We start from the raw sequence: 27,937 nt of genomic DNA, 5'->3' as shown, positions 1-27,937 counted from the left end.
AGTTGAAATTGATGCATTTTAAATTCTAATTCTTTAAATTCTAATACTTTCTTAATCTTTGATGGATTTTTCCTCGATGGAATTTTATCAAAATTTTAATGATTTTTCTGGTTTTTTTTACAACCTTTTTTTTTCAGGGGGAACCTCACATTTAAGGTTGAGCAATATTTCTTGAAAGCATCCACCGTCACAAATATGAAATACAAGGGCTGATGATGTGATGTCTGTTTTATTTTTTCTTTCGCCATTATCATAATTATCATATTAATATTTTCATGCATGATATGTCTCCCCGATGTCACAAAATAAGTTACAGAAATTAATATGTTATCCATTAAATCAGTTGTCGATCCTTTTTTTTAATTGTTGGTAGAAGTCATGTAATACAATAAAACAAATAATAAAGTGGGGATATGACATCATCAGCGTGGTTATTACATATTCACGAGGACATACATAAAATAAAAATTCAAAGCTTTAAACGGATCATAACTTTGTTATTCCTTTTCCCATTTCGATGAAATTTCCCAATTATCATTTTTTTTGCTGTGTTCAAACCATATTATTTACATTCTGGAGTATCCCTTTAAGGTAGGCTTGTTGAGCTTAGGCCTTGAGCTTCATCTTAGCCGCCTAGCCCAATTAATCCTGTCGAAACAATGAATTTTAACTTTAAAACTAAACAACAAGCTAGGCCCTTTATAATTTTCAGAAATTTGTCTCTGGGGCGTATTTTCTCAATATTTATCAAAGCGTTGATTAAAAAACAATATTGCTAGCCAGCCTTTTTTAACAAAGGTTTTTTTCTGAAATGTCTTAATGAGTATTTAAAAAAAGATAAAGGCATATACCAATAATGGAATGTGATTGGGGAATTTCAGGCGCCCCCGTCCCCCACAAGTCCAAGGCGAGGCCAAAGCATATGGCCCGAAATTCACTTCCTCGTTTGATGACGTCACTTCGACAAACTAGGTGTCACCGTTTCTACGAATGTGTGGAGGGCTCTCATGTTTTGCCTGATATGCTGTTATTTTGAACAAAGGAGATCCTTTTAACGACCTCCAATTCATCGTAAGTATATTTCGTGTATCATAGACTGCCTTGAAGAATTATTTGTTGTAGTATTTTGAAACATTTATCTTGCTGGATTGTCTCATCTGCGTCTCCCCAACGCATATAAAATTTCGTAGTCCCATTCGTAATATCTTGCGTGGTCCACTAAAAATAAAGGTTTATTTCGCCTACCTACATGACCTAAGTAAGGCTAAGCCTAAGGCTAAATGCCAGTTTGATTTTACTTGTCTTTAAATGTCAATCTTTGCTGCTGGCACTGCATTTTCATCAACGTTGAATCCAGTTCTCTGACTCCGCCTTTTTGATTGAGATAGCCTAGAATCTAGATCTAAGTAAAAACTTTTTTGTTAGCCCCGTGTGAAACTGAAAGTGATCAGATTGATACAACTTTTTATAATTATATTAGAGAAAAACAAAAGTGCCCAAATATCGGACACTTAAGCATATTGGACCAAAACAAAAATACAATCATTGAATCAAATAAAAATAATATGTATTTCTGTAGTACAAAATGTTGAATATTAATGTCATAAAAAAAGCAGAAATGAAAAAAATATGGTAAACAGAAATTATTTGAATATTTACTTACCAGCAGAATCTTTTTTTTTGCCAAATAAACGGACACGGTTTCCAAATACCAGGCACGTAAAGTTGTGCGCCCCAATCAATTTCGGCGATTGAAATCATGCTCTAAATCCTAAATAATTGCTTGATCAGTAGAGGCGCACGGCCAATATTGGAGACTGTCTCCAATGTGGGAGATTATCTCCAATATCAGTTTTGTAAAGAATTTGGGTATCCAATTTCAGAGACAGTCTCCAGTTTTGGAGACCAATTTCCTTTGTTTACATTTGCTGCAAAAGGATTACCTTGGCGGCAAATAAAAATGTGATAAGGAGATTCCTCATGAAAAATTACCCCTTTTCACCGTCTACTTTAAAAATTCACCGTCTACTTTTGTTTTGATAAGGATTTTTGTTGTCAATCACACACAAAACAAATGGGCTTCTGACCTCAGTGAGACAAAATTTTGGGTGGAAAAAATCATGCTTTTGTTGGTGTTGTTTCTTTTGTCCTTTTGCAAAGCAAGTCTCCAGTGTGGGAGATTGTCTCCCCTATTGGAGAGAGTCTCCCATATTGGCCGTGCGCCTCTACTGTTGATTGTTTAGAAAATAACTCAAATCAGCTGCGCAAATGCCGAATTTGATTATTATTATCAATAATTTTGATATAGATCTAGAAATCGGTAAATAATAATTATTTACTTAACAAACTTTCAGCTCTAAACATCGGACATCTTTGCTCAGCTGCACGTGACTTTGTTCTGAAAACGAGCGCGGGCGTCAACAGCATGCATTTCCAATTCAATCGGCCAATATGTCCGATGCTTGGGAGAGTGCCATATTTGGAAGGGTGTCGAATTTTCCGTCGTGGGGAACGTTCGCGGCAGCCATTGCTGATTTTCTTGTGATAAATCGAACATGTGCGATCTTTGCAGCAATATTTCCGGCGGAAATCACTTCCGCCTTACAAGATTTTTTTTGGTCATCGATCTTTTGGAGTCCATAATTAGCAAGGGTCGTAAGAATCTTTGGAAATGGAAGTCAAAATCATGGATTTTACCCCTGGATTTAACCCCTGGAATATTTTTTTGAGCAGCAACCTATGTCTACTGTGTGTGCAGTTCAATAGCAGATATATGTATCTCATGCATGCAAGTCCCCTGCCAGTGCGGGTCCCTGTAGTTGTGGGGAGTTGAAATCATTTCCGTCCGATATTTGGAACCGTCCGATGTTTGGGGGTCTTACTCTAACACTATTGTTAAAAATAGGGAGCCAGAATTAATGGATAGTAATGCCATGAATGAATGGCATGACGGATCTTTGGCCTTGCCCTTAGGTTTAGGCATGTTTGGCTAGCTGTAGCCAGGAGCCTCTTAGAGAGTAAAAATCATTCACTAACGATGTGCTTGCTGTCCATGGAGCCAGTGATTGTGCCTACATCATATGCGCACAGGACAGGCAGAATTCAAATTTTTGCCATGCCAATATCTACTTTCCCTGCACTCGTTCTCGACGAGTTGCACAAAGGGTGATAGGAATACATGTAGCTACGGTATACATTATAAATACATTGTACACTGTATGCATGTATGATTAAATTACGCAAGCAGCCTCGCGTAACATGATATGAAAACCACATGTTTTGTTTCGACTTCAGACACTGCCTGCTGAAGTGCTGGTTTCATCCGAACATGCGCCCGAAATCTACACGCTTGCAATCTTTACTGACAGGAGTTTAGTGCTCCATGTCTCAGCTGATCGCGGGGTGTAAAGATTCTCGCACACAGTGCTGGGCAAAGAAGGGAAGAGGGTCGCGACACGTGATCAGCCGATCAGCGGGCAGGGATTCCGTCTACTGCGATGCTATGGGGATGCTTCTATGTGAATAGAACTGTCCCCAGTCCAGGCACTTTATAAAGAACGCCTACTTACAAAAGTCTGCACCATATTGGCAGATACACGTAGTTCTCACCCCTCAATGATTGTTGCAGGTTTAACTGTTCTGGAATACGGCTGCCGATTTTTACGTCGCCATCTTGTTCTCTTTGTTAGTAGCTAAGCTAAATTTGTTATTTCATAGTATCTTTGTGAAAGTTGCACAGGAGGGATGGATTGATTAAAAAATCATTCCTGTTTTAAATATAAATAAGAAAAGTAAAAAACTAAAGCTATTGATGTCAGAATCAAATGATTATCATTTGAAAAAAAGTTTCCACCACTGGAAGTTTTAACCTGATTTTTATTTACTAATATGGAAAGTGGAGAACTTCAATGCATCATATCGAAACAATGATTTTGTATATTGAATGAAGATAACAAGTTAATTTTGGTTACCACTGCGACATCTGATTGTAAGCATGACCTAATCACTGATTGCAAAATCATCTGGACTAAAGTAAAACTCCAAGGAGGTACAAATAGGGATTTATATTGTGGTTCATTCTGCATGACTCATCGTAATCTATGACACTTGAATCAGCTGCAAGCTTTCCTGGGTCGGGTTCTTAACTCAAGAACAGGGAAACATTTCATTCTTGCAGGGAACTTTAATTGTCCTGATATAGTCTAGGACATTCTTTGTGTCCGACCAGGAGCATCCAATTATAGAGAAGTGCAACAGGCGTTTATTGATATTTCTGTGGAATATGGCCTTACTCACGTCCACAACCAACCCACTAGACAAGACAATATATTGGATTTGATCTTTACAAATAACCCTTCTGTGGTCAAGTCTTCTTCGAGTATTCCTGGTATTAGTGATCATGCCATGGTTGTTACTGATTTTGACATCCTACCAAGTATCACCAAATTGAACAAGAGAAAGCTTTTCTTATTCAACAAGGCAGACTGGAACGGAATAAGAGATGAGGTGTCAAAATTTTTATCTGATGAAATTTTTGTCAAGTAGAATTAGACAGCAACGTCAAAGATATCTGGACACTCTTCAAAACATCCCTCATGAAAGGAGTCGAAAAAAACATACCACGAAGATGAGGAGTGGAAGGAAATCTCTCCCTTGGTTCTTCCACTCATTGAAACACATGGTAAAAAGGAAGGCTAGACTCTACAAGACGACTAGAAATCCCCGAAAGACTTCCAACAAAGCAGAAGATTGGGAGAAGTACATGCAATTTCCGCATTCTTGTAAGAAGGCCTTTAAGAAGGATGAAGGGGGAGCATGTAACATCATCAATTGTTGAGGCTTTGAAGAAAATAACCATTTTGGCGCTATATAGCATCAAAACACCAAGACAGAACAGGGCTACCACCACTCAAGAATGCTGACAACCAGTGGAAACCTCATCCATGAAAGTAAAGCTTAGGCTCAATTGTTGGTAAAGGAATCGACAACAGAGCATGTGTGTGCTATTAAGTTTTTGCAACCATTACTGTATGACTGTAAGTCTGCTTCAAGGGACCAAAAAGTGTTGTCTTCGGGAAATTTAATTGCAAGCAAATTGCAAAAGGATAATACATAACATGTATGTAGAAATTTGTCTGTCATGTTAATCTAGCATTCTACATGTAAATTTATGCTATAGAAAATTAGAAAGTGCAAACTTGACCAGACTCAGGAATCGGGATCGTCATTTACTTTGGGTTGCCAAAGTTCTCAACAATCCCAAGTCCAAGAATCATGTTCTATAACAGGTCCCATGATTGTTAACCTAAAAACCAAACATCCTGTATCATGTGTGTATATGTTGGAACTCAAAATTTTGTTCACGTCAGGTTGACCCTGCTAATTTGTGAGGCTATTATCCAATCCTTTTCACAGATAAATCTAGACATTGGTAACGTCCCTTTTGGCTTTGTCTGGGAGTTGTCTTGTGATTTTTTTCCCATAAATTTTTGCTGTTTGATTGACTTATCTCAGTGTGAAATTTGAAACATAAGCCATTTAATACAAATTTGATGAAATTCTGTGCCCAAATTTTCAATTTTCTCATAACAGCATTGGATTTGTATTATTTTGGTCTACTAAAAAAAGTAAAAGAAAAGAGTGACCCTGTTTTTTGCATTTTAAGGTCAGTCGGATGAGGCAACATACATGTAATTATTTTTAGGCCATAGAGCCTGAAAACAATACACTTTTATTGGACACCATTTTTCCATTGGATTATTCCCTGAAAGACTTCTATGAATTTTGCTAGGTTCTAATTATGTTTTTCTTTTGAAAGAAAGAAAATAGAGTATGTTGTGAGTTTTGACTCGGGGTGGATTTGCATTCTGAGTCATCCAGGGGCTGGTTTAATGTTCAACATCATTTTACACCTAGGCAACAAAATTTTGAGTTTGCAACAGACTAGGGTTAGCCGATGTACAATACTTTGGTCCGATAAAATTTTGCTTAGAATTTCGCGAGAATAAGTTTTGCCGATTTTGGTATTCAATTCATGAATTTTGCTTTGAGGTATTTTACCGTAAACCAAAATCGCCTCTCAGGGATCCTTCAGCCAAATAATTTGGAAATCTTGTTCGCAGGTAAAGGTACAGATTCATCCTGAATTGCGAGTTAAATTCTGGGTGCAACATGACTATTCCCCATTATTTGGCAACAAAATTTATGTCATAAATGTACCTCAGAAAGAGTTTTGGGTTCATTCTTATTTAGGGAGGTATTACGCTTAATAATAAATACTTGTTAGTAATAGTAAATACATTATCTAGCAGATTAAAGTACTTTTTAGCTGTTGTATTAATATTGCTTTATCCAAGTTTGGATTGAGTACTAGCTCAGGATATGTGAAAATCTAGTCAAAAATGTAAACCGACTATTTTCATTGTTTTTTCTGCCCATGTTACTTCACTAAAATAACCTACTACTACTACTACTACTACTACTACTACTACTACTACTGCCACTACTAATATACTATTACTAGTACTACCACTACCACCACCACCACCACCACCACTACTATTACTACACCTTCTAGAGGTGTGGCTGAATGGATAAGTCTTTGGACTTTTAACCACAAGGTCCGTGATTCAAGTCCCACCTCACCACTCGCGTCCTTTGGCAAGGCGTTTATCTACTTTTGCCACTCTCAACCCAGGTGTATTAAATGGGTACCCGGTAGGAAGGAATTCCTTGAATGCTCGAGCGTCCAATCAGGATAGCTGTGCTAAAGTCACGGTAGAAACGTTTGTAAAGCGATAGATTTATGTTTCATATTATTATTATTACTTCTGCTACTTCTTCTACTAGTAAGTACTACAACAACTACTACTACTACATGTACAACTACTACTACTACTACTGTACAACAACAACTACTACTACATGTACAACTACTACTACTACTTCTACTACGACTTCTACTACCACTACTACCACTCCTACCACTCCTACCACTACTACCACTGCTACCACTACTACTACTACTACTACTACTTCTACTGCACAGCTCCTCCACCACCACTACTACTACTACTACTACTACTACTACTACTACTACTACTACTACTACTACTACTACTACTACTACTACTACTACTACAACTACTACTAATATGCTATGACTGCCACTATTACAACAACAACTACTACTACTGTGGAGCGTTGTGGCCCAGTGGATAAGTCTTCTGACTTTGAAACAGAGGGTCGTGGGTTCGAATCCCAGCCATGGCGTAATTTCCTTCAGCAAGAAACATATCCACATTGTGCTGTGCACACTCAACCCAGGTGAGGTGAATGGGTACCCGGCAGGATTAATTCCTTGAATGCACGAGCGCTGAAAGGCAGCTCGAGCTAAAGCCGGGGTAATAATAATAACAACGCGCCTGGGAATAGAATATTTCTAGATAGATGGCGCTATACAAATGCCTATTATTATTATTATTATTACTGCCACTAGTGGCTACTACTACTACATGTACTACTACTTCTACTACTACTACTACTACAACTACTAGTACTACTACTACTACTACTGCTGCTGCTACTACTACTACTACTACTACTACTACTACTACTACTACTACTACTGCTGCTGCTGCTGCTACTACTACTACTACTACTACTACTACTACTACTACTACTACTACTACTACTACTAAAACTACTACTACTATTACTACTACTACTACTACTACTACTACTACTTCTACTACTACTACTACTACATGTACTACTACTACTACTACTACTACTACTACTACTACTACTACTACTACTACTACTACTACTACTACTACTCCTACTAAGTACTACTACTACTACAACTACTACTAATATGCTATGACTGCCACTATTACAACAACAACTATTACTACTGCCACTAGTGACTACTACTACATGTACTACTACTTCTACTACTTCTACTACTACTACTACTACTACTACTACTACTACTACTACTACTACTGCTACTGCTACTGCTACTGCTACTGCTACTGCTACTACTACTACTACTACTACTACTACTACTACTACTACTATTACTACTACTACTACTACTACTACTACTACTACTACTACTACTACTACTACTACTACTACTACTACTACATACATGTACTACTACTACTACTACTACTACTACTACTACTACTACTACTACTACTACTACTACTACAACTACTATGACTACTACTACTACTACTACTACTACTTCTACTACTACTACTACTTCTACTAGTACTACCATTACTACTACTTACTATACGATGACTACATGCACTACTTAGTTTTATACTAGTAGTGGTATTGATAAAAGATTTCTCCTTTTGCCAATTTAAATATGTGCAAAAGGAAATATTGTATGTAGGAAATCATTGTGAAACACTCACAAAATGTATATCAGGCCATCATGCAGTTCTGTAATCATGAGGCCATCCCCCTGCTAATACATCAACTATTTTTACTACACAGATTTAGGATGGCCTAGATCTAAGCCTTGATGTTCAACTCTGTGATGTGATTCATAAACCATATGTGAGGAGTCATTCACACAGAGCAATTAATCGGATTATAAACTGAAATGTAGCACCAGTCCCAAGCATTTCACACATTTTCTATTGAAATCAGCTGTCTTGATTACACACCTAATGTCAAATGATCCCATAAAAATGCAATCTAGACCAGCAATACATGTGCGGTCCATTGCATTCAGTCAATCGTTTAGTTAAATTGTGTGTGCGCTTGCTCATCATAGTAGGCTGGCCTCGGTGGCGGCCTCAGTCCACTTTGGACGTATGTGTACCTTGGGCCCAAGAAGCATTTCTATAAACCCATATGGTGCCAGGAAGTGATCTGAAGGGGTACAAGTTTCATGTCTTTCTAGACAAGTTGTGTGTGAACTTTGTCTCACCCTTGTATTTCCTTGATAAGTCTAAGGTAATTAACATTTGGTGTCTGTCTTGCAAAACTGTACATAACTTCCTCTCACTATTCTGTGCATGGATGAGACATTTAAAAATGTATGGAAGGCTATGCACAAACAAGGTTCTTTCATTTATAAACACTTTAGTTTTATTACCAAAATATTATACCTCTATGTGTTTGACCCCTACATTTATAAACATGTATTTTGTCATGCAATTAACAAAAAATTATGGGTTACATATTTTGTAGTCTCGCAGGCAGCTACATGTACTATATTCTCATGTATGTATGTAATGTATACAAGTACATGTGATTCTTTTAAGAATCAGCCATTACCAGGTCACAGATGATTGGCCAAGGCGCACCTATTTTGATTTAAATCATCAAATTTTTAATGATTTTGTTCTAGTTCTATTCTCAATGACTTGATGATATACATTCATAAATTACAATATGGATCAGACCATGTGGAGCTTACCCTCAAAACTTTTGGGAAAAAAGACATTTTAGCCATAATAAGTATTGGAGTACATAGAAGAGTAGTCCTTGCCTTACATCACTATGACATCCCATATGCGGCCAATTTGAGTCTCCATGGGTATAGTGATTACCAATATTTACAACTTTTAAAAATTCAGAACTTTCTTGTTGTTTGTCCAATATTGTTCAAGCTTTCACCTATCAACTTGTCTGAATTTTCTCTTTCTTATAAAAACAAGTTTTTATTTGGGTTGGATCCCCCTTTAAAGCTTATTGTATTGTTCATGAGTAACATGTAATTTATTTTTCATGATGATTATAGAGATAGATTGGCAGATTTACTGCTTAATTTAAATCCCAGCATTGAGTTTGACCTTTCAGGTAACATCATATTTTAACCTCACTAATGTGTGAGATGATCCAGAGGTATTATTGGTATTATTGGTCCATGATTTGATGATGGAAAGCATTGGTTATTTGTAATTTTTTCTATTTTGTTACCTGTTGAACAATTGTCAGCTTTCCTGGTTTTATTTTGTTGTTGTGAATATAAAAACATTGTAAGGGGGGGATGGAATTTTTAGGGGGTTTTGAGGTATCAAAAGAATTGAAGGGGGGGGGGTTGAACCCCTGTAACCACCCCCTGCATGCGATACTGGTGAATATTTTTGGTGTATTGGGAGCAGCCCCCAAAGATCATTTTCTTTCACCTTTCCTGGTTTGATTTTGTTGTGAATATTTTTTGTTTATTGGGAGCAGCCCCCAAAGATATATTTTTTTCAGAGCTAGAGTGATTCATACACTACAATACAGCCTCTATTAAAATTAAAAAAACCCCTCTATTTGCTTTCTTTCAGTTACCATCCAGCCTGTTAGCTGTGCCCTATTTGAGGGGCCTAATGCTGGCTTGGTTGGTACCGAATCATTAAACAACCCTCAGTCACAACCCTCACATCTTCATCACAGTGCTCAGGGACCAGATAAAGAGGTAAGCAGTGTATTAGTGACAATGCAACACGTAGGTTTTTACAATGTTGCAAAAAACTACTAGAGATGCCTGCATAGTTAAATACTGGCACCACAAACATAACCCTGTGCATGATCTTTCTTAATATACATGTACTGTATGCATACAAATTTAAGAAAAAAATAAATAAAAAATATGATTTTCAAGAACTGCACAATTATTTACAAGTTACCTAATGTACATTTATAATACATGTAGTATAGAGTGTAGCCAAAGGGGTCATAATGAGAAGATGTAACGTTAGGCCTTTGCTGTGGCATATAAAACCTGGCACATTCATGTTTGTTATTGAGGAGATCTAGGGAAAGCATTTACCTTCACGAATCCTCTGCCTCCTGTTGTGTTCTTTTTCTCAAATCATTAAAAAAATACATTTATTAATTACATTACTTCCTGAAATTTGATGTTGTTGAATTGAACATACATGTACCGTAATTTATGTCCAAAGGACAATATTGTGTCATGAAAGGACACATATTTTATCTGACAGTTACCATAGTAACAGTTGGGACACTTGTAATCAGTTATTAACAAACTTTATATGACACCTACAGGGCCTGACCTTTACTTTTTTCTTAGGGAGCCAGCCGGGCTCCTCAAGCACTTTTTTAGGGAGCCCGCATGGGTTTTAAGGAGCCCAAGTTTATCCCTTTTTTTTGCATAATACTGGTCATTACCTATTAAAATATTAAAGCACACCATCACGATACGTTTTTTGTTTAATAATCATCAGCACCAGTTGTATTTATTCAGGGTAAATCAGATTTTGACACCCCAACACACTTAGACACCGGTCACAAACACATAAGTCAATGACTTTTTTTTTTCATTTTTAATGCCCCCCCCCCTCAAAAAAAAAAATTAAATTAAAAAAAGGAAATAAATTAAATACACAAACAAAATTGATTTTTTTTCATGCTGAATCATGGATGTGGGTTGGTGTGTGTTTGTGTGGGTGTGACTGTGCGGTGGACTTGGATATACATGTATATGTTAAAGAAATTAATTCATCATCTAATTTCTACTCCAAATATTGTGTTTATATCAGTACAAAAACCACACAGGCTAAGTATGTCACATGTAGGCACATGTTACATGTACATGCATGTATACCCTAACTTTTCCTGCAGTTCTTTGAAAACGCAGATCTCCACGAAAATTGCATTTTTCTATGGGGGAGTCTAAATTCGGTGAAAAAGTATTCATCAATAACTTAAATATATATCACAATGAAGAAACCATCCAACTTTATTGGTAGTTTAAAAAAAAAACCCTGAAATGTAAACTCTATCTGAAACAGAAAATCACCATCATTGAGGCCTTTACTGACCGAATTGTCCCCCAGAGCTCAGGCAGAGAGAGAGAGCTCCGACTTGCACAAGTGTCAGTGCGTGCGTGAGTAAAATCCGGCATCCTCCTAAAATCAGATGTTGCCATGTTTGATGATTTACTGTCTGATATTTACCCCCTCCCTTGAAAAAATGAAACAAACGATTTTTCAGGAATAATTCACTACCGAGGTAAGTTGTTTTGGATGTTAATAGGCGCCCTTTTGACAAGCAGAGCCGAAGTCTACATGACACAGAATCGTGATATCTCTCTAGAAGGGAAATGTGTGCAATGAAAATTACACACGTAAATGATAATGGACCCCTGTACATGCAACTGTTTCTCGCACCGGTGTAGCCCGATTCTTTTTTCCATAGGTACCATGTGTGTGGAAAAACGTGGTACAGAAAAAAAGACGCAGCTAAGCAATTTGAAACTCGCTATTTTCGCTATTTTCAAGGTTTTTTATGATTTTGAAAACATAATTTAGACTTATAAAGCGTGGATTAGTGTGCTGGTAAGAAATTGCTTTTTTGGTGGCTGGTACTAGAAAATCTTAGGGAGCCCACCGGGCTTTTTCAATTACTTTCTAAGGAGCCCGCAGAGGTTTTAGGGAGCCTTTTGCCACCGGGCTCCCGCTAAAATCGAGCCCTGACCTAGATACATGTAGATCCTTGGCATTTGATTGATCGATCATTCGTACATTTTACAATGACGTCATCGATCGTGCAATTTAGGATCCATTCATCGTGCAATTTTGGATCCATACAATTTTTTCCATTGCACGCGCGTATTGTACGCGACACAAGTGACAATCAACCGACCGAGCTTGCACTGCATGAGCATATTTTGCATCGAAATTGATGATTTAATCTAGTTTTAAGTGTCATATAAACCAAATAATGAATGTTCCTTCATTTGTGCAATGGACAGAATACTTCATTTGGTGAAAGATGAAATGGATCTTTTCATCTTTCACCTCATGAAGTATTTTGTCCATTGCACTAATAAACATTCATTATTTGTATACTGTTTTATCAGCCAGTTGACATATTAATTGTGCTTCATATCCAATCAAAATCAAGGAAAGTTGTCAGATCTGACAATAACTCAGACAAAAATGTTGATAAAATACTCCCCAGATGATGTCTCTTGGCACTAATCCTCCCTTTTTTAACTGCAACCACATATCATGAATTTAATTTTCTTCTTTCAAGTTTCATGGGAGATTTTTTAATAGAATTTTCTTTGTTATTTTTCTTTCCAAGCTGCAGTAATCATGCCGCTGTTTGGACGGTCTACCAAGAGTCCTTCAGAATTGATTGGATCTCTCAAATCTAGTACTGCAACTTTAAAGAATCACACTTCCGGCAAAAAATGTGAAAAGGTTTGTATATTCAGGACTGATTTAATTGGAAATGCTTCAATGAGTGATATGGGTCCGCTTTTATTCTAATTCACATTCAAATTCAATTCAGTGTATGAAAATACTCAATAAAACGTATGAATATAGTGTAGTAGGTTTCACGGAACACCATGTATCGTTCTTAGGCAAATGTTGGTCCTGAAATGGACCACCAAAACTCAACATTTCAACAAGTGTGTTCTTGTCGTCTTCAGGAGAATGAGCAAATGAGTTTGGATGGTCCTTTTCAGGACCAACACTTGCCCAAGAAAGATACATGGTTTTATGTGAAACCTATTACACTATTCTTCACCATGGAAACCTTCAGAAGTTTAAAATTTATTATCAATAATTTTGTAAAAAATATTGCAAAGAGACACAATGAATATAATCCAATACAGGTGTACAAAGAAAGAAGAAAAACACACAACATATGAATCAAGTCTTTTTTGAGTTTATTATACTGTGGCCCAGCATGCATCCTCACTCGTAAGGGTCATGCAATGTTCACTCTTGAGGGCCATGTTGCTTACACGTGTCGGGCTGGTTACTTACCATTTTACAGACAGAAGTGATTTGTAGCACTATAGTGAGGATACTGTTCCTCGCATTAAAAGAAAATCTTAATTCTGCCAGAAGGCATATTTCAACCCTGACAGAATTCCTTAAAGTCTGTAGCGTTACACTTCTCATTATGTGTGTATGCTGTGAAACTATTTGTTGGATGGCTATCACATGTTCTTCAAAATTTGTTTTTACCTATAAAGTATTCATAATTATGTGTTTTCTTTGCAGGCTATTGAGGATATTGGAAAGACCTTGTCCCAAGTTAAGAACAGTCTGTTTGGTCAAGATGGTCAAGACCCCCAGCCGGAGGTCGTGAGTCAGATCGCTAATGGTCTATATGAAGTAGATCTACTTCATGACCTTGTCAAAGCCATGCCCAAACTAGAATTTGAGGTATGTAAGTTGATATACTTAATAATTGTTCAGGGCTCTGTTGTATGAAAGTTACTATTGTAACTTTTTCCTATTTAATGTTAATTATGATAGTAACGATGCTCGAGAGCCAATCAGAAGCAAGTATTTTATGGAAGCTACCATTGCTTAGCAAGATTGCCAAAATTGTAACTTTTGCAATGGGACCTTAGAAGGGTGTTTGGAAATTTGTTAAGGATTTAATACTTTCCTGCTTTCCTATTTGCTTAGCCATAAATAAGACTTTTATTTTACTATCTCACCCCCCCCCCACTTTCTCACCTATCCCTTTCACTTGTAACTCTTCCCATCTAGTTTCAGTATAGGCCTATACATGTAAAAGGCTGATGTACACTACAATTCATTGGGAATGTCTGTGATTGTGACTGACAGTAAACAGCATAAACTTCATTGATGTTAATAATCAGATAAATTAAATGAATTTATGCATACTGCATTTGAATGATATGAATAGATACCATTGTTATTTGTCACATTGGGTCACTCATGTGGAACTTCTTCCTCCTGAATGATAAACACATTGGCAAATCCTCTTTGCTAAATTCATTTAATAGAAAATAATCATACCACGTGATAAATAATTGTGCCTTATACATGTTTGTAATGTATTTTCATTCCTTTTCTTGTTTTTGAAATACTTTTTTATATTTTTTGTTTCTTGCAATCTCGAATATTAATTGGAAGACTTCTTTTCATCTTATGAATTCTTTAAATCAGGGAATAGCTGGTAAGAGGTCAATGACTTTTTTGTACTCCCTCACATCCACATCATTGCTTTATGTATTTTGTTATTTTATATAAATGTTATGTTTACTATGTTCTCCTGTAGGCATTACCTATTTGTTTATGAGATGTCTTAAAGTAAATGAATTGTCATAATCCATGTCCATTGATTACAGGCAAAGAAAGATTTGGTGCAGATCTTCAACAACATGCTCCGACGTCAGTTTGGTTCGAGGACTCCAACTGTTGATTTTATCACCACCCAAGATCCAGATATACTTCAGACGTTAATAAAAGGGTAAATTAACTTTATTTACATCAGGGGAAAAATACAAATACACAGGGGTTGGGGCAGTTTTGCCTGAAATGCTCAAAATTGCCCTGGAAATTCCCCATTCACTTCAAAGTTCCAGCTCATCCAATGTTGCAGATAATTATATGAAGTAGGTTGTGTGAAAGCACCCCCCCCCCCCCGAAAAAAAAAATTGCCTGATTTTATGCAGTTAACCATGTTGAATATATGAACTTTTAAATACGTTTTTTATTTTGATTGTAAGTTGGTTTCAAAGAAAGTGGGCAATATCGTAATTATTGAGGATAGTGTTCGAGAGCGAAGATGCTTAGTCAGTAAAGCGTCTGCCTATCGTACCAAAGGTTGTGGGTTCGAGTCCACCCGGGGCGGATGACTGAAGCCTGCGTTGTTTGTAAACGTCTCTCCCCTGTTCCGTAGATGCAGGCAATGTTAAGAGTAGAAAACAATTTGTCCCTCTGATAGGATGTTAAATGGAGGGCCTATGTAGAGGAGAGTCACCACCATTATACACTAAGAAGCCATTGCTCTATTTGTATAAGAGCAGGGATAAACCCTGGTGTAGTGGTCCACCCCACAATCAACCCCTTAAAACTGCATCTATCTTAAGGCCTATAGGAGTTTCCTACTTTCTATTCTTCTGCAGCTATGAGAATAAAGACTGTGCATTGAACTGTGGATTAATACTGAGGGAATGCATACGTTATGAGGCTCTGGCCAAGCTCATCCTCAACTCTCCTATCTTCTTCAATTTCTTTGAGTACGTCGAGATGTCAACGTTTGATGTCGCTTCAGATGCCTTCTCTTCCTTTAAGGTATAATTTTTATTACATTTATCATTGATATAATACATATAGGTATTTATTCAAATACTGTAGACCAAACATTACAGCCCAAATGCTGGATTTACATGAGTTTACTATTGCAATCATTCAACTATTAATGTTTGATTTGATTTTACATGTACACTGTAGATTTGCAGAATCATCATTTTCAATATAGATAGGATTCCAAAGTAGTATTTGCAAAGGCTGTGTACACCTAAATAAGAAATTAAAAAACTGAGAAATGATTGGCAGAAATAAATAGAGCATGAGATAAGGGGAAAAGGAGATTAAAAATAGAGGGGTATAGAGAGAGATTTTTTATCTTTTAATGAAGAAGTCATAAAGTAATGTTTACTAAACTCTCTTGATCAAATGAAAACTGTTTTTGTTCATTTTTACATAAGGAAACAGGTATACATGTATGTTGTGTTTTTCTAATCGATTGATGGCTTGTCTTATTCAATGTTGATCTTGCAGGAACTATTAACAAGACACAAATTAGTAGCTGCTGAATTTCTAGAGAAGAATTACGACACAGTCTTTGATAAATACAAAGTGCTACTCAACTCTGATAACTATGTGACAAAGAGACAGTCACTCAAAGTAAGTTACATTTTTCAGGAAGTGATTTAATGATGCACAGGTGTATTGACCCAAATAAGGGGGGGTTGACATTTTTCGGGATAAATCTGCCGCACAAAATTTTGTCACCACTCTGCTTGCTGACATTTTGCTTTCAAATCTGGCACAACTTTTGAGACAAAATTTTGACCCCTGGATACAAGGTTACAAAATTATGCAACATTTTATAAGTGCATACAGACCCTAAATTGCTCAAAAGTGTGAATTCATGTACAAATCTAATGCACATTGTAGGTAGCAAGTGTAAGTACCAGCGCAAAATGATGTGTACCATATGTTATCTTAGATAGCAGAGCTACAAATTAGTAGGATTTTATCCTATGTAATATAATTTTAAGGGAAAATTACATTAAGTAGGATGTTTCCCTTAGAAATAGGATTTTTTAAACTTGTAAAAATGACAATATTTATTATTGTTTGTTCAGAATTTTAAAGAAAGAGAGGCTTTAAGGCTTGAAAATAGGATAAAAAGAAATAAAGAATAAGATTTTTGTCTCTCATGCATTGCAGAGCGAGACTATAGGCACTGCTTTTCCGACGATGGCGGCGTTGTCGTCAACATCAAATCTTAACCAAAGGTTCAGTTTTTTGTCTCACCTGCATAGCAATGTGAGACTATAGGCGCTGCTTTTCCGACATAACAGTCAGACGGCAGGTCCAAAGAAAGTGGCTTCTTTCATCCAAGTGATATTCATGACTTGAGATGTTTTGCATATTTAATGAGCTTGATGCGGACCAAAACTCCTCTTTTTATTCGGTCATTGCTGCTCTAATTGTGCATCGAATTTCATGATTTTGGTATCATTGTAAAGAAGAAGAATCATTCTTTTAGGTCATGTGTTTGAATTCATTAAAAAAATTTGTAATATAGGTTAAAATTTTGATCTAAAATATGCTTCAAAATAATTATTTTCACCTGACAAAAGCTGCTATTTTCACACTTTATTTTTGTTTGAGCCAGAATGATTTTTAGATCATGATAAAGCTGAATATGTATGCTTTAAAATGGTATAGGTTTCAAAATAAGAATTGGTTTAATCGGGTCAAGATCACACTTTTCATTGGCCAAGTACATAAAGCAGCTTGAAAACAAGAATACTGCACTCTGATTGGTCAAAGAGAGAACACACTGGCAAATTCCAACGGTTCCAGTGCTTGGGTTCATGGGAAGGTCACACTTCCCATGTGGTAATCTCCTCAAATTACCCGCGTCTGTTGTTCTGTGAACCTTATCCAGCCAATCAGAACTCTGGATTTCATGCAAGTACAAAATTTCAGAAATCTCGTCTTGTACCTTGGTGGGAAAAGTGTGATCTTGACCCGATTAAAAGGTGCCGCATATCAAGAGTGGCATTGTGAGAAAGTACAGAACTTGAGCTTTATGGTGATATATATCTTATTGAGGCTCAAAATAAAAAGTTTTGCACAATTTGCAAAAGAAAACAGAGGAAGAAAATTCAGTTTTGAGGCACATTTTCAGGCCAAAAATTTACTTATTTAACAAAATATTGTATACAAAATAAATGACCAATATGAAAGAATAACATTTACTCTATCTGATGGTGCAATGATATTTCATTTAACTTGAGGTTAAAACAGGTAAATTCTTAGAGAAAGAAAATCTAACGAATCACGAGATTTTGCAAGGAGGAGGATTCAGCCACGAGATGATTTGGATGAATCAGGCCTTTTTTGCTCATTAGCATAGGGACCTGCAGTCTGACTGATAACTTAAAAAGTATATGGACCTAGTTCATGAAACTTGGACATAAGGTTAATCAAGTATTACTGAACATCCTGCTTGAGTTTCAGGTCACATTACCGAGGTCAAAGGTCATTTAGGGTCAATGAACTTAGACCATGTTGGGGGATCAACATCAAAATTTTAACCTAAGGTTAAGTTTTTGAAATGTCACCATAACTAGTCATTAGCAAATTTTCCTGTTTGCTAACATTAATGACTGGTCATGTGGTAGATTTCAGCCAATCATCAGATTAGAATCCATATCACCATTTTATAATATGTATTATGTAACCCATATTGACCATCATTGGTTGTGATCTTGTTTGTACTAGCTCCTGGGAGAACTGTTGCTTGACAGACATAATTTCACATCAATGACGAGATATATTAGCAACCCAGAGAACCTGAAACTCATGATGAACATGCTTAGAGATAAGAGCCGAAACATCCAGTTTGAAGCTTTTCATGTATTTAAGGTAAGGACTAATCCCTGGACCAGTACTTCAAGTCCCATTTATTCTTTCAATTCATTGACTGTTTTATTGCTAAAATTGGTGGGCGTTCCATAAAGCTATTAGTAAGTTACGAGCGACTTAATGAACGACTGGTGGTCCTTGCTTAGAAACCACTTCAACACCAATGAAGACTTGGTGGTATGTATCATTTACCACATGAAAAGATCACCAGTTGTTTTCTTAGTCACTCGTAACGTACGAATAGCTTTATGAAACACCATGGTCTCTTGAAATGTTTTCACTGTTGATTGTTGAATGGCCAATATGTATTAGTGACACTAATCATGAAGTGCTTGGTAACTGCAAGGAAAAGTCCCTAATACACATTGAATTGGATTGCAAACAAGACATTGATTTTTGGGCAATTTTTTCAAAAGTTTTTAACTTAAGGAGCTGCTTTAGTCATTCATGTCATTTCACTTGAGCTATAGACAATACTATATCAATTCTAGCTTTGTACAATTTTTTTCATAACAGGAACTTTGGTAGCATCTGCCCCTTCCCCTGATACATTATCTATCAGATTGCCCAATGATTTTTGTCTGACCCTTTTCTCATCCCAATATATTTCTTTTTTTCAAGTCCTATTAATTGAATTGATAGCAAGCTTATCAGGTCCTCTTGTAGTACAGTATACAGTGTAATTATAATTGGATTATTTTTGTGTGCTACATATATATATATATATATATGTGTCGCTGATGAGCCTTAGGGTGAAACAGTCTGTACGACTAGCTTAGTTAAGCAATCCAACCAATAAATTATTTATATATATATATATATATAATAATTATCAATAAAATTTTCATCTTTATCTTCATCACTTATTTTATTACTAATATTATCATCGCCATCATCACCTTGGTTGTTATAGAATTTGTTTCTTTTGATTTTGCAGGTATTTGTAGCTAACCCTAACAAGACTCAACCCATCCTTGACATCCTGTTAAAGAACAAAGAGAAGCTTGTTGAGTTCCTTACAAACTTCCACACCGACAGGACGGAGGATGAGCAATTCAATGACGAGAAGAATTATCTCATAAAGCAGATCAAAGAGCTACAACCTCCTGTGCCACAGACGTCATCGTAAGGATCAGCCCCGTCCCCCCACCATCCAATCTTTGACAAGTCTCGGCTGTGTGTATCATAATCTAAATTATCATACATGTAGAACTTAATACTGGGCAAGCTGTGCTGATGATTTTTCTGATAATTGTAATTTTTTTTGTGATCGGAAGGTCAAATGTCAAACTCCTTCCTGAAGGACAAAGGAGCTGCACTAACGCTCTTCAAGCTCATCACAATTTTACAAACTAATTTCTTTCTCTGAATTAGTCATGCTTGAAAGTGGTCTTGAGTTACATGTACATCCATCTCGGACTGAGCCAGACATGCTATGTGATAGCAGTTAAACAGAGGAGACAGCTAAGCGACAAAGCAAGTGCCCCTCAACATAATTTTACCACCATCAAAAAAAAAAAAATATTATTGCTGATTTTTGCTTGGTATTGTAGTTTGAAATTGTGAATAGGTGTCCAGCAATCTTCTTTGATATGTAGACACGTTGGCATTAAATACGAAATAAAGAAAATGATTAACTGGGAATTCACCTTGGGTGAAGCTGCATTGCATATTTCACTGACATAAAAAAATATAACAAATTGGTTTGTTGTTTTTTAAGCACGAGTAACTCAAACCAAAAGATTGATGTCCTTTACAGGCAGCACTCCATATAAGAAAGTGAGGACTGTGTATGATGATGAAATCATATATAATGTGTAATGAACAAATGTCCTCACTCTGACCATGGTCTAAGAATACACCCCAAGGAGTGGGATATGTGCATATTGTATATGAATTATTTTTTACTGGGCTCATGTAATTCACAATATTATTTCTTGTTTGATAGCTTAAAGGTCAATTATATATCAGCAAGTCTCCTTCAGACATACATGAGGCATAACAACATGATCATAACATTTCAACACCCCCCTACCCATCTGCTTGTGGGTAAAGTATGTCTTTTAATCATCAGCATAGCTGTAATGCCGAGAGGAATTAATTTTCTCAAGCAGTAACGGTGTGATTTTGTATGTATAAAATTGTATTTGATGCATACAAGAGCATATAATATCTTCTTTAGAGTATATATATATATATATATGGCATAGCCAGTAGTTTAGAGTAGATAGTTATTGTATATATATGAATTAATGATTTGTGAGTGATATAATGAAGGAGATGAGAACAGAGTTAAGAAAACTTAACACCCAGTCTGGAATCTATTTTGCCACCCGTCCATTTTCTTTTGCACTTGCCCCGCTTCATCTCAGAGAGGTTTATAAAACTGTTAGTATACAAATATTGCACAGGTGTGAGTGAATTAATAGTGGTGATGCAGCACACTGAAGGGTATTTTTAAGGTGCGCCAAGCACAAGGTGCTTCAACCAAGTGTTTAAGCATAACAGTAAATACCCTAGTTACTTGTAAAGTCACCACCATCATACATTGTAGATTTAAAACTGTGCATTATTTGTCTTATAAAGCAGGTCATCTGTATGGATTGTAGAGGCAAATTGTAAAATCCCCTCGGAATTTCCTTGGATTGCACAGACAAAGAGGCCCCTAAGCATCTTTTATGACACCACATGTACAGTTATTGAGTACGACAAGTGCCTGAGTAAGTGCACCAAAGTTTGCCATGCCCAAGTCATTGATGCTATTCCCATGGTGTCCAAAACATAAACATGTGACTTGCATACACATTTACAATTGGCTTTATGCTGTATAAACGTGTGACTTGCATACACATTTACAATTGACTATATGGATTTCTGAAATCTGATTTATAATCTGTGTGCATCAGATTACTTTTAATTCATTTTTTGCCAAACTATAGAGGGTTTTACTTCGACAAAACATGAGGAAATATTTGCATTAAACACACACACATTAACACCTCAGGCCATAGTAATGATACATTGCAGGCTTACGCTTGATGGAAAGAAGCTGGATTAAATTCAGGATGAACAATATTCTTCTGGCATATCTATTAATAGAAATGATTTCGATTGAAGATAGAGCTTGTATTATCACTTACATTGTATATAGATTATGATTTTGATCAAGATGCCGAAAAACATCTCTTTCCCAGAAATTAAGATTGAACATGTGGTTTTATTTACTGGGTGCAATCCATGAATGTCTTCACATTATGGAAATTATATTCTTAAGAATTGGATAACAGATAAGATATTCCAGAGAATGATTACTGTATGTAGTTTGCAGGATGGAGGCAAGGCTGAGAGTTTTGAGTCTCAAAGCCGCTGGAGAAACCTTTCTCCCATAGACTTTATACACATTACTCGGCCCAGTAACATATGACCTCTAGGCCAAATTCAATTCTATTCCTGGTTAGTGCATGTTCAATATAATGAGTTACTTCATTATACTGCCTATCCCTACCCAGGTGGTTGAAAGGAAATTTTGTCATCGACATGTAGTGGTTCCACTGTTGAGTACCCTCACGATATTGCATTGTGAACATGGGCAAACTGTTTAAAGAGATATGCCAGTTGTGGTAATGATCTCAATTCAATAATATGCCCCTTATATATATTGTCCCACAACTCTCTTGTCCCATTCTCATTCTTTTTTTTCTCTCTTTTTTTCTTTGTCGTTGTTGCTTTCTTCTTTTCTTGTTTCTGTCGTCTGCTGCTAATTGTTCTTCTCCTTCTCATTTCCTTCTACTCATTCTTCTACTTCTTCTTTTCTACCTATCTTCATTATATCATCCTTGTACTCAGCAGTCCATTTGCAAACTCGGTATCCAAGATTTTCTCAAACTGCTACTCTTAGTTTAAAAACTGTTCCTCCTTACTTACACACACACAAAATAGAAAATGTATGAATGAATTTGTGTATTATATCTGTATATGTATTTGCTATAAATCAGTAACAATGAATGGGAATTGATTTTTTGAATACCAAGTTATGAGTGTTCAGTGAATCAAAGATGTTGGTTCTAATTCTGATTAAAAAATATTGTATTATGATTATTATTATATTTTATTTACTCAGGTGTTGTATTATTTCTTTGACTATATTTTGTTGTTTAGATTTTATAAAAGATAAATGAAAACCAGATATATCATACATCTAACATTGCTGCAGGTGGTCATATTTGATAATTGACCATATTTAGACCTGTGAGAAGATTTCTAAAAAAATTGCAACACCAACTTTCAAAAGAGCCTAACGAGGAAGACTTAAAGTGTTATATTACCTTGTTGGTTGTTTGATAAAGTTGTTCATAAAGTTTCATCCCATATGAATGACTAGATTAGGGCAAGCTTAAATGGTGTCTGAATAACTTTGAATTGTACGAGCTGAAGTTGAATTATGCAGGCTTTCATCAATATTTTCAATATGTTGCTCAATTTTAGGACATGGTATGTTTCCAGCCTCATTTTGAATACTGTACAATTATTTGAAATACAGTCTTAATTTTTGAAATTTCATCAAAAAAGTCATGAAAAACTTTGGGCTTATCCTTTGGCACTTCATATTCCAGTCATATATAAATTCATAATTGATTCCTTGTATCGTCCATGGGGAACATTCAGGCATTTGATTATGTGGAGAAAGATAATTATTCTGTGCATTTGATAGAAATTCTGCACACAGTTAACAATTTTTAAAATTGCTGTGGACAGCTAAAGAAATTGATTGACTCTTATAATACAATTTTCAAGCTCAGAGATCCTGATATACACAGAAGAACTTGATTTTCAATTGGCAAGAACCCTACCATGTTAATGATTTCACTGTAGATGTCTGCTTTGGTTTATAGTAAACCTATTGACTGGATACAGCACAATTATTTCCCTAGCAGGAAACATTGCATTGTTGATCTACTTTTAGTTTGGGCAATACATGTAATATCACCCTGTAGGTCAGTCAATAATATGTGATATATTCATGGCATAGGGTGTACATGTATATTCTTGATGCCATAGGAATGGGATGTTATAACCAGCATTAAAATATATCTATAGGTAGGAAAGCTCAGAATATGTGTTTTATCATCCTTTGGCTGTTTCATTCAAGGAAGTTGAAGGACATAGAATGGCTCCCCCCACAATATTTCTTTGGTCATTTAGTTGTATCCCATACATCAAGCAAACATTACATCGATGACATACTGTATGTGTCACAATATATATATTTTATGTGTCATTTCTCAACTGAATATCTGATGAAGAAAGGTTATTTGATGCGTCATGGAGAATTAGGTTATTCACATATGAAAGAAAATATATCTTTAGAGCCTTTTCAAGGCATTTAGTGAAGCTGAAAAAGTTTTTTAAACAGAAAATGAATGAACTTCTATCATACAGATTAAATATTTTGTCACAGTTCAGTTGTCTTTTTAGGGGGTATTAATCCTTAGTTTGGTTATATCTATGGGGCAATATCTTCTACTTAAACATATCTTACATCTGTGATATTTGAAACTTTAGAACATTACTACCCAGTTGTATTTGGAAAGAGATATTTACTGTATATCCATTCTTAACTTTGGTTTTGTATATCTTTGTGCATGATGATTATATTATTGGTGTGTAGAACTATGGTTTTATTCATTTAAATTTTCAACTGTGTTGAAAATTATTTTGTTCATTGATCCCTTCTTTTGATTACTTTTAATTGTTTGGAATTATTGTGGAATTATATCAAATTATGACCAGTTGCAGTCAGTTCTGACTGTCAAGTGTCAAACTTAATTAGTGAGAAGTTAATAAGTGCTTGTTCTAATTGTTATGAGTCTTTGTTGTACTGATTCTGGTTATCCAGTAGGCTGCTTTATAAAGACATTTGGTAAATTATGCACGGCTTTACAAGTAATCTTAAGAAGTGGAATATCTAAAACCAAGTGTATATCTCTATGTCATTTAAAGCTGAAGTGATATGAATGAAATGATTTGAAATGCAGTCACAGATTGCTAATAAATCATTAAAACATTGACTTCAGATTTTAGCACTTCATACTCCAGTGCTTAAAGTCATGCATAACTTGTGAACAGCTTTATGAAGCAATTTCCATTTTTATAAGTTTGAATACAAGAGTTGTCTTGGAATTTCAAAGCATTTTCAAGGCACTTTGTGTGCATTAGATTCATTTTACCATGTTTATTTCATCTGCAGAAGAGGTGAAATATCCGGTGTTTAATAATTATGGAATGTTATTGTTTAGGGAAAAACTTGTCGATCATTAAATCCCACCTTTCATATTAAGCAAAATATATTTTGAAGTTATGTAGCTTGTTGTTTCAGAACTTTAAAGCATTTGATTCATTCCAAAATATTAATATCCTTTTTATATATTTAATTGAGAAAATTGGATAAAGAAGACAGAAATAAATTGCTATTCACCAAAATATATTTTGTGCAAGGAGGTGATAAATATTTTGAACAGTGATTCTCATTCACAAATACATACTTTGTTAAAAATTATTCTAAAATTCGCATTAATATAATGAGTGTAAACTTAAAGTGATTATGATCTATCCCCCGATAAAACTTATTCTTTACAATTATTTCAAACTTGTTTATAACACTTTTCTCCTGGCAGTTGTATGTTGACATTGTTATAACCTTGTTTCTTACATTAAATCAACATATATTTGTATATAATGGAAAAGGTATATTAGGACTCTAATGGTGATAGAATAATAATTACACTTTTTATATGCTAGCAAGTGTACAAACTTTATCAGAAGTAATATGGCTCTTCACATAATATTATGCAGAACAGTCACTACTCAATCACTTTTCAAATGTCAATATGTGCCATGATAAACAGTCTGATATGGAATTGAAAATTGAAATAAATAGATGGTTACTACTAGGTATATGCTGTCCATTGTAGTATTATCAAGAGGTTACACTGATGAAAGAAGACCTGTTGATCAAACAAGTTGATTCTATATAGCAGTTTCTTATATTATGATTTATGTTATTGATTTTGTGTTATATAGATTGTGGTTTGTCTTCCTTGAAAAGAACTTTTCTTGGCTGATCGTTGTGTTCCCATGGTAAAGCTGATATTTGTGGAATAAACCAATCCACTCTCAAATACTATTTGTTTATATTTAGAGGCTACTGATTGGCCACTTAATTTGCATATTCAAATTAAATGCCTGATTATAATTATGACACACCCTGCACACACCTGCATCAATGTAATAATGATAATAGCTCCATTTTAACGATAAAAGTTAGATTTATATATCGCTTTTTGCCAGAGGATACAGCGCACAACTAGTATTACCCCAGCTTTAGCTCCAGCTACCACTTTATCAGCAGTGTTCAGTGCATTTAAGGAATTATTCCTTCTGGGCACCCTTGTACCTCACCTTAGTTGAGTTACAGGACAATTTTGATCAATTTCTTGCTGAAGGAAAACATGCCATGGCCGGGGTTCGAACCCACGACCCTCTGTTCAAAGTCCAGAGACTAATCCAGTTGGCTGCCTCAATACTAAATACTTGGTATTATATTAGTACTAGGTTTAGCTGAGTTGCTATATAGGCGCTAAAGCACTCAAGCGATGATCCTACTGGGTATCCATTCACCTCACCTGGGTTGAGTGCAGCCAATAATGATGTAGATGTGTGTGGAGTGAGTTACATGTTTCTTGCAAGGGTAAAAAATGACAAAGAATGGCGTATTTGAAGACCAAAAGAGTTTGCATGAAAATATAAGATAGGAATCAAATCAAGAATGTCAAGGATTATCTGTATACTGTAGAGTTAGAAAGAACATTGTGTGCATATTATTTCTTTGATATTGTCTGTTGTTGACAATCAAATTGCTGTATAGTTTGTACATGGATTAAAAAAACAAGGATTTAACTTGTAACATGGGAACATATGAAAGAAATTAAAAGCAAATGCTAATTCTGATTGTAAAATTAATGCCCATTGTAAGTGTTGTCATTTTAGAGGTCCTCCCCTTCTCTCGATCTTCCTCAGGCCATGCTTGTTTGTTTTCAATTTTTCTAATTCTTGTTTTCATTCTGTCACCCCCTGATCAACCACCTGCTAGATACATGTTTATTTGGGGGTACGTAGTAGGCCTATTTCTGAATTTGAAGGCCGTCTTTAGAAATATAAATCGATACACAATGCAGGTATGTTGGTTGGTTCTATTGTAAATTTAACAAATTTGGAAAAAGCTCTTGTGATCAGATTAGTTGAAGTACACAAAATCAAACCCATGGACCAGCTAGTACGCAAATTAAAACAGGCAAAGAAGAAAGAAATAGGGTGATATTTTTACAGGGAGGAGTACCGTTGTTTAAGACTCCAAAAGGATTTAAATTTCAATTTTATTCACGTCACTTTAAAAACACATCAAAAAGATAAAGTTTATAAAGAAAAATGCAAATTACAAAATACATTGTACATTATTATACAACATTAAAGAATGAGTAAAGATGAAGTGTGGGGAATAACAAAAGGCCATTTGCCTGTCAAGGTTAATCTCCGGATTTACCCCACTAGCTTCAAAAACTAATATACAAAATGAAATATTAACAAAGCTATAACATCATAGAATAACCAACATAGGCTACACATAACAGATCTGAACCATAAAAGGCAATAATAATATAGGGTATTTATATTGCGCACACTCCACCTTGTTAGGTGCAAGGCGCTCCTATATTACCCGGCTAAGCTAGGCGTTCATAGCGCACACAGCTTTTTAAGGAATTACTTCCTACCAGTACCCATTTACCTCACCTGGGTTGAGTGCAGCACACTGTGGATCAGTTTCTTGCTGAAGGAAATTACGCCATGGCTGGGATTCGAACCCACGACCTTCTGTTTCAAAGTCCGAAGACTAATCCACTGGGCCACAACGCTCCACATTTAACACAATACATTTAAGAATTAAATTATTA

The 27,937-nt window shown here is 35.6% G+C and overlaps 1 protein-coding gene across 2 annotated transcripts; it reads left to right on the top strand.

Moving 5' to 3' along the window:
• Positions 1-892: 892 nt before the first annotated feature.
• LOC129279245 (calcium-binding protein 39-like) lies at positions 893-26,948 on the top strand. Of its 2 annotated transcripts, none has more exons than XM_054915342.2 (9): positions 893-1,071; positions 10,305-10,435; positions 13,072-13,190; positions 14,004-14,168; positions 15,107-15,228; positions 15,887-16,055; positions 16,545-16,670; positions 18,786-18,929; positions 19,867-26,948. In XM_054915342.2, exons 3-9 carry the CDS (start codon positions 13,083-13,085, stop codon positions 20,056-20,058), a joined length of 1,026 nt encoding a protein of 341 aa, XP_054771317.1. In that variant the 5' UTR covers positions 893-1,071; positions 10,305-10,435; positions 13,072-13,082; the 3' UTR covers positions 20,059-26,948. The 2 variants fall into 2 exon arrangements, with proteins under 2 accessions (XP_054771317.1, XP_063967744.1); XM_064111674.1 differs by having other exon boundaries at positions 949-1,071; positions 13,078-13,190; positions 19,867-23,041.
• The last annotated feature ends 989 nt before the right edge of the window (positions 26,949-27,937 follow it).

This window comes from Lytechinus pictus, chromosome 16, assembly GCF_037042905.1.
Source record: "Lytechinus pictus isolate F3 Inbred chromosome 16, Lp3.0, whole genome shotgun sequence".
Classification (NCBI taxonomy): Eukaryota; Metazoa; Echinodermata; class Echinoidea; order Temnopleuroida; family Toxopneustidae; genus Lytechinus; species Lytechinus pictus.
This window is presented reverse-complemented; position numbering and strand designations above follow the sequence as displayed.

What these genes read in the sequence shown, in the direction of transcription:
- LOC129279245 (XM_054915342.2), top strand. Translation starts at nt 13,083, where the DNA reads ATGCCGCTGTTTGGACGGTCTACCAAGAGTCCTTCAGAATTGATTGGA. An exon ending in ATGCCTTCTCTTCCTTTAAG is followed by an intron (nt 16,056 to 16,544) that starts GTATAATTTTTA and finishes TTGATCTTGCAG; the next exon opens with GAACTATTAACAAGACACAA. An exon ending in CAAAGAGACAGTCACTCAAA is followed by an intron (nt 16,671 to 18,785) that starts GTAAGTTACATT and finishes TGTTTGTACTAG; the next exon opens with CTCCTGGGAGAACTGTTGCT.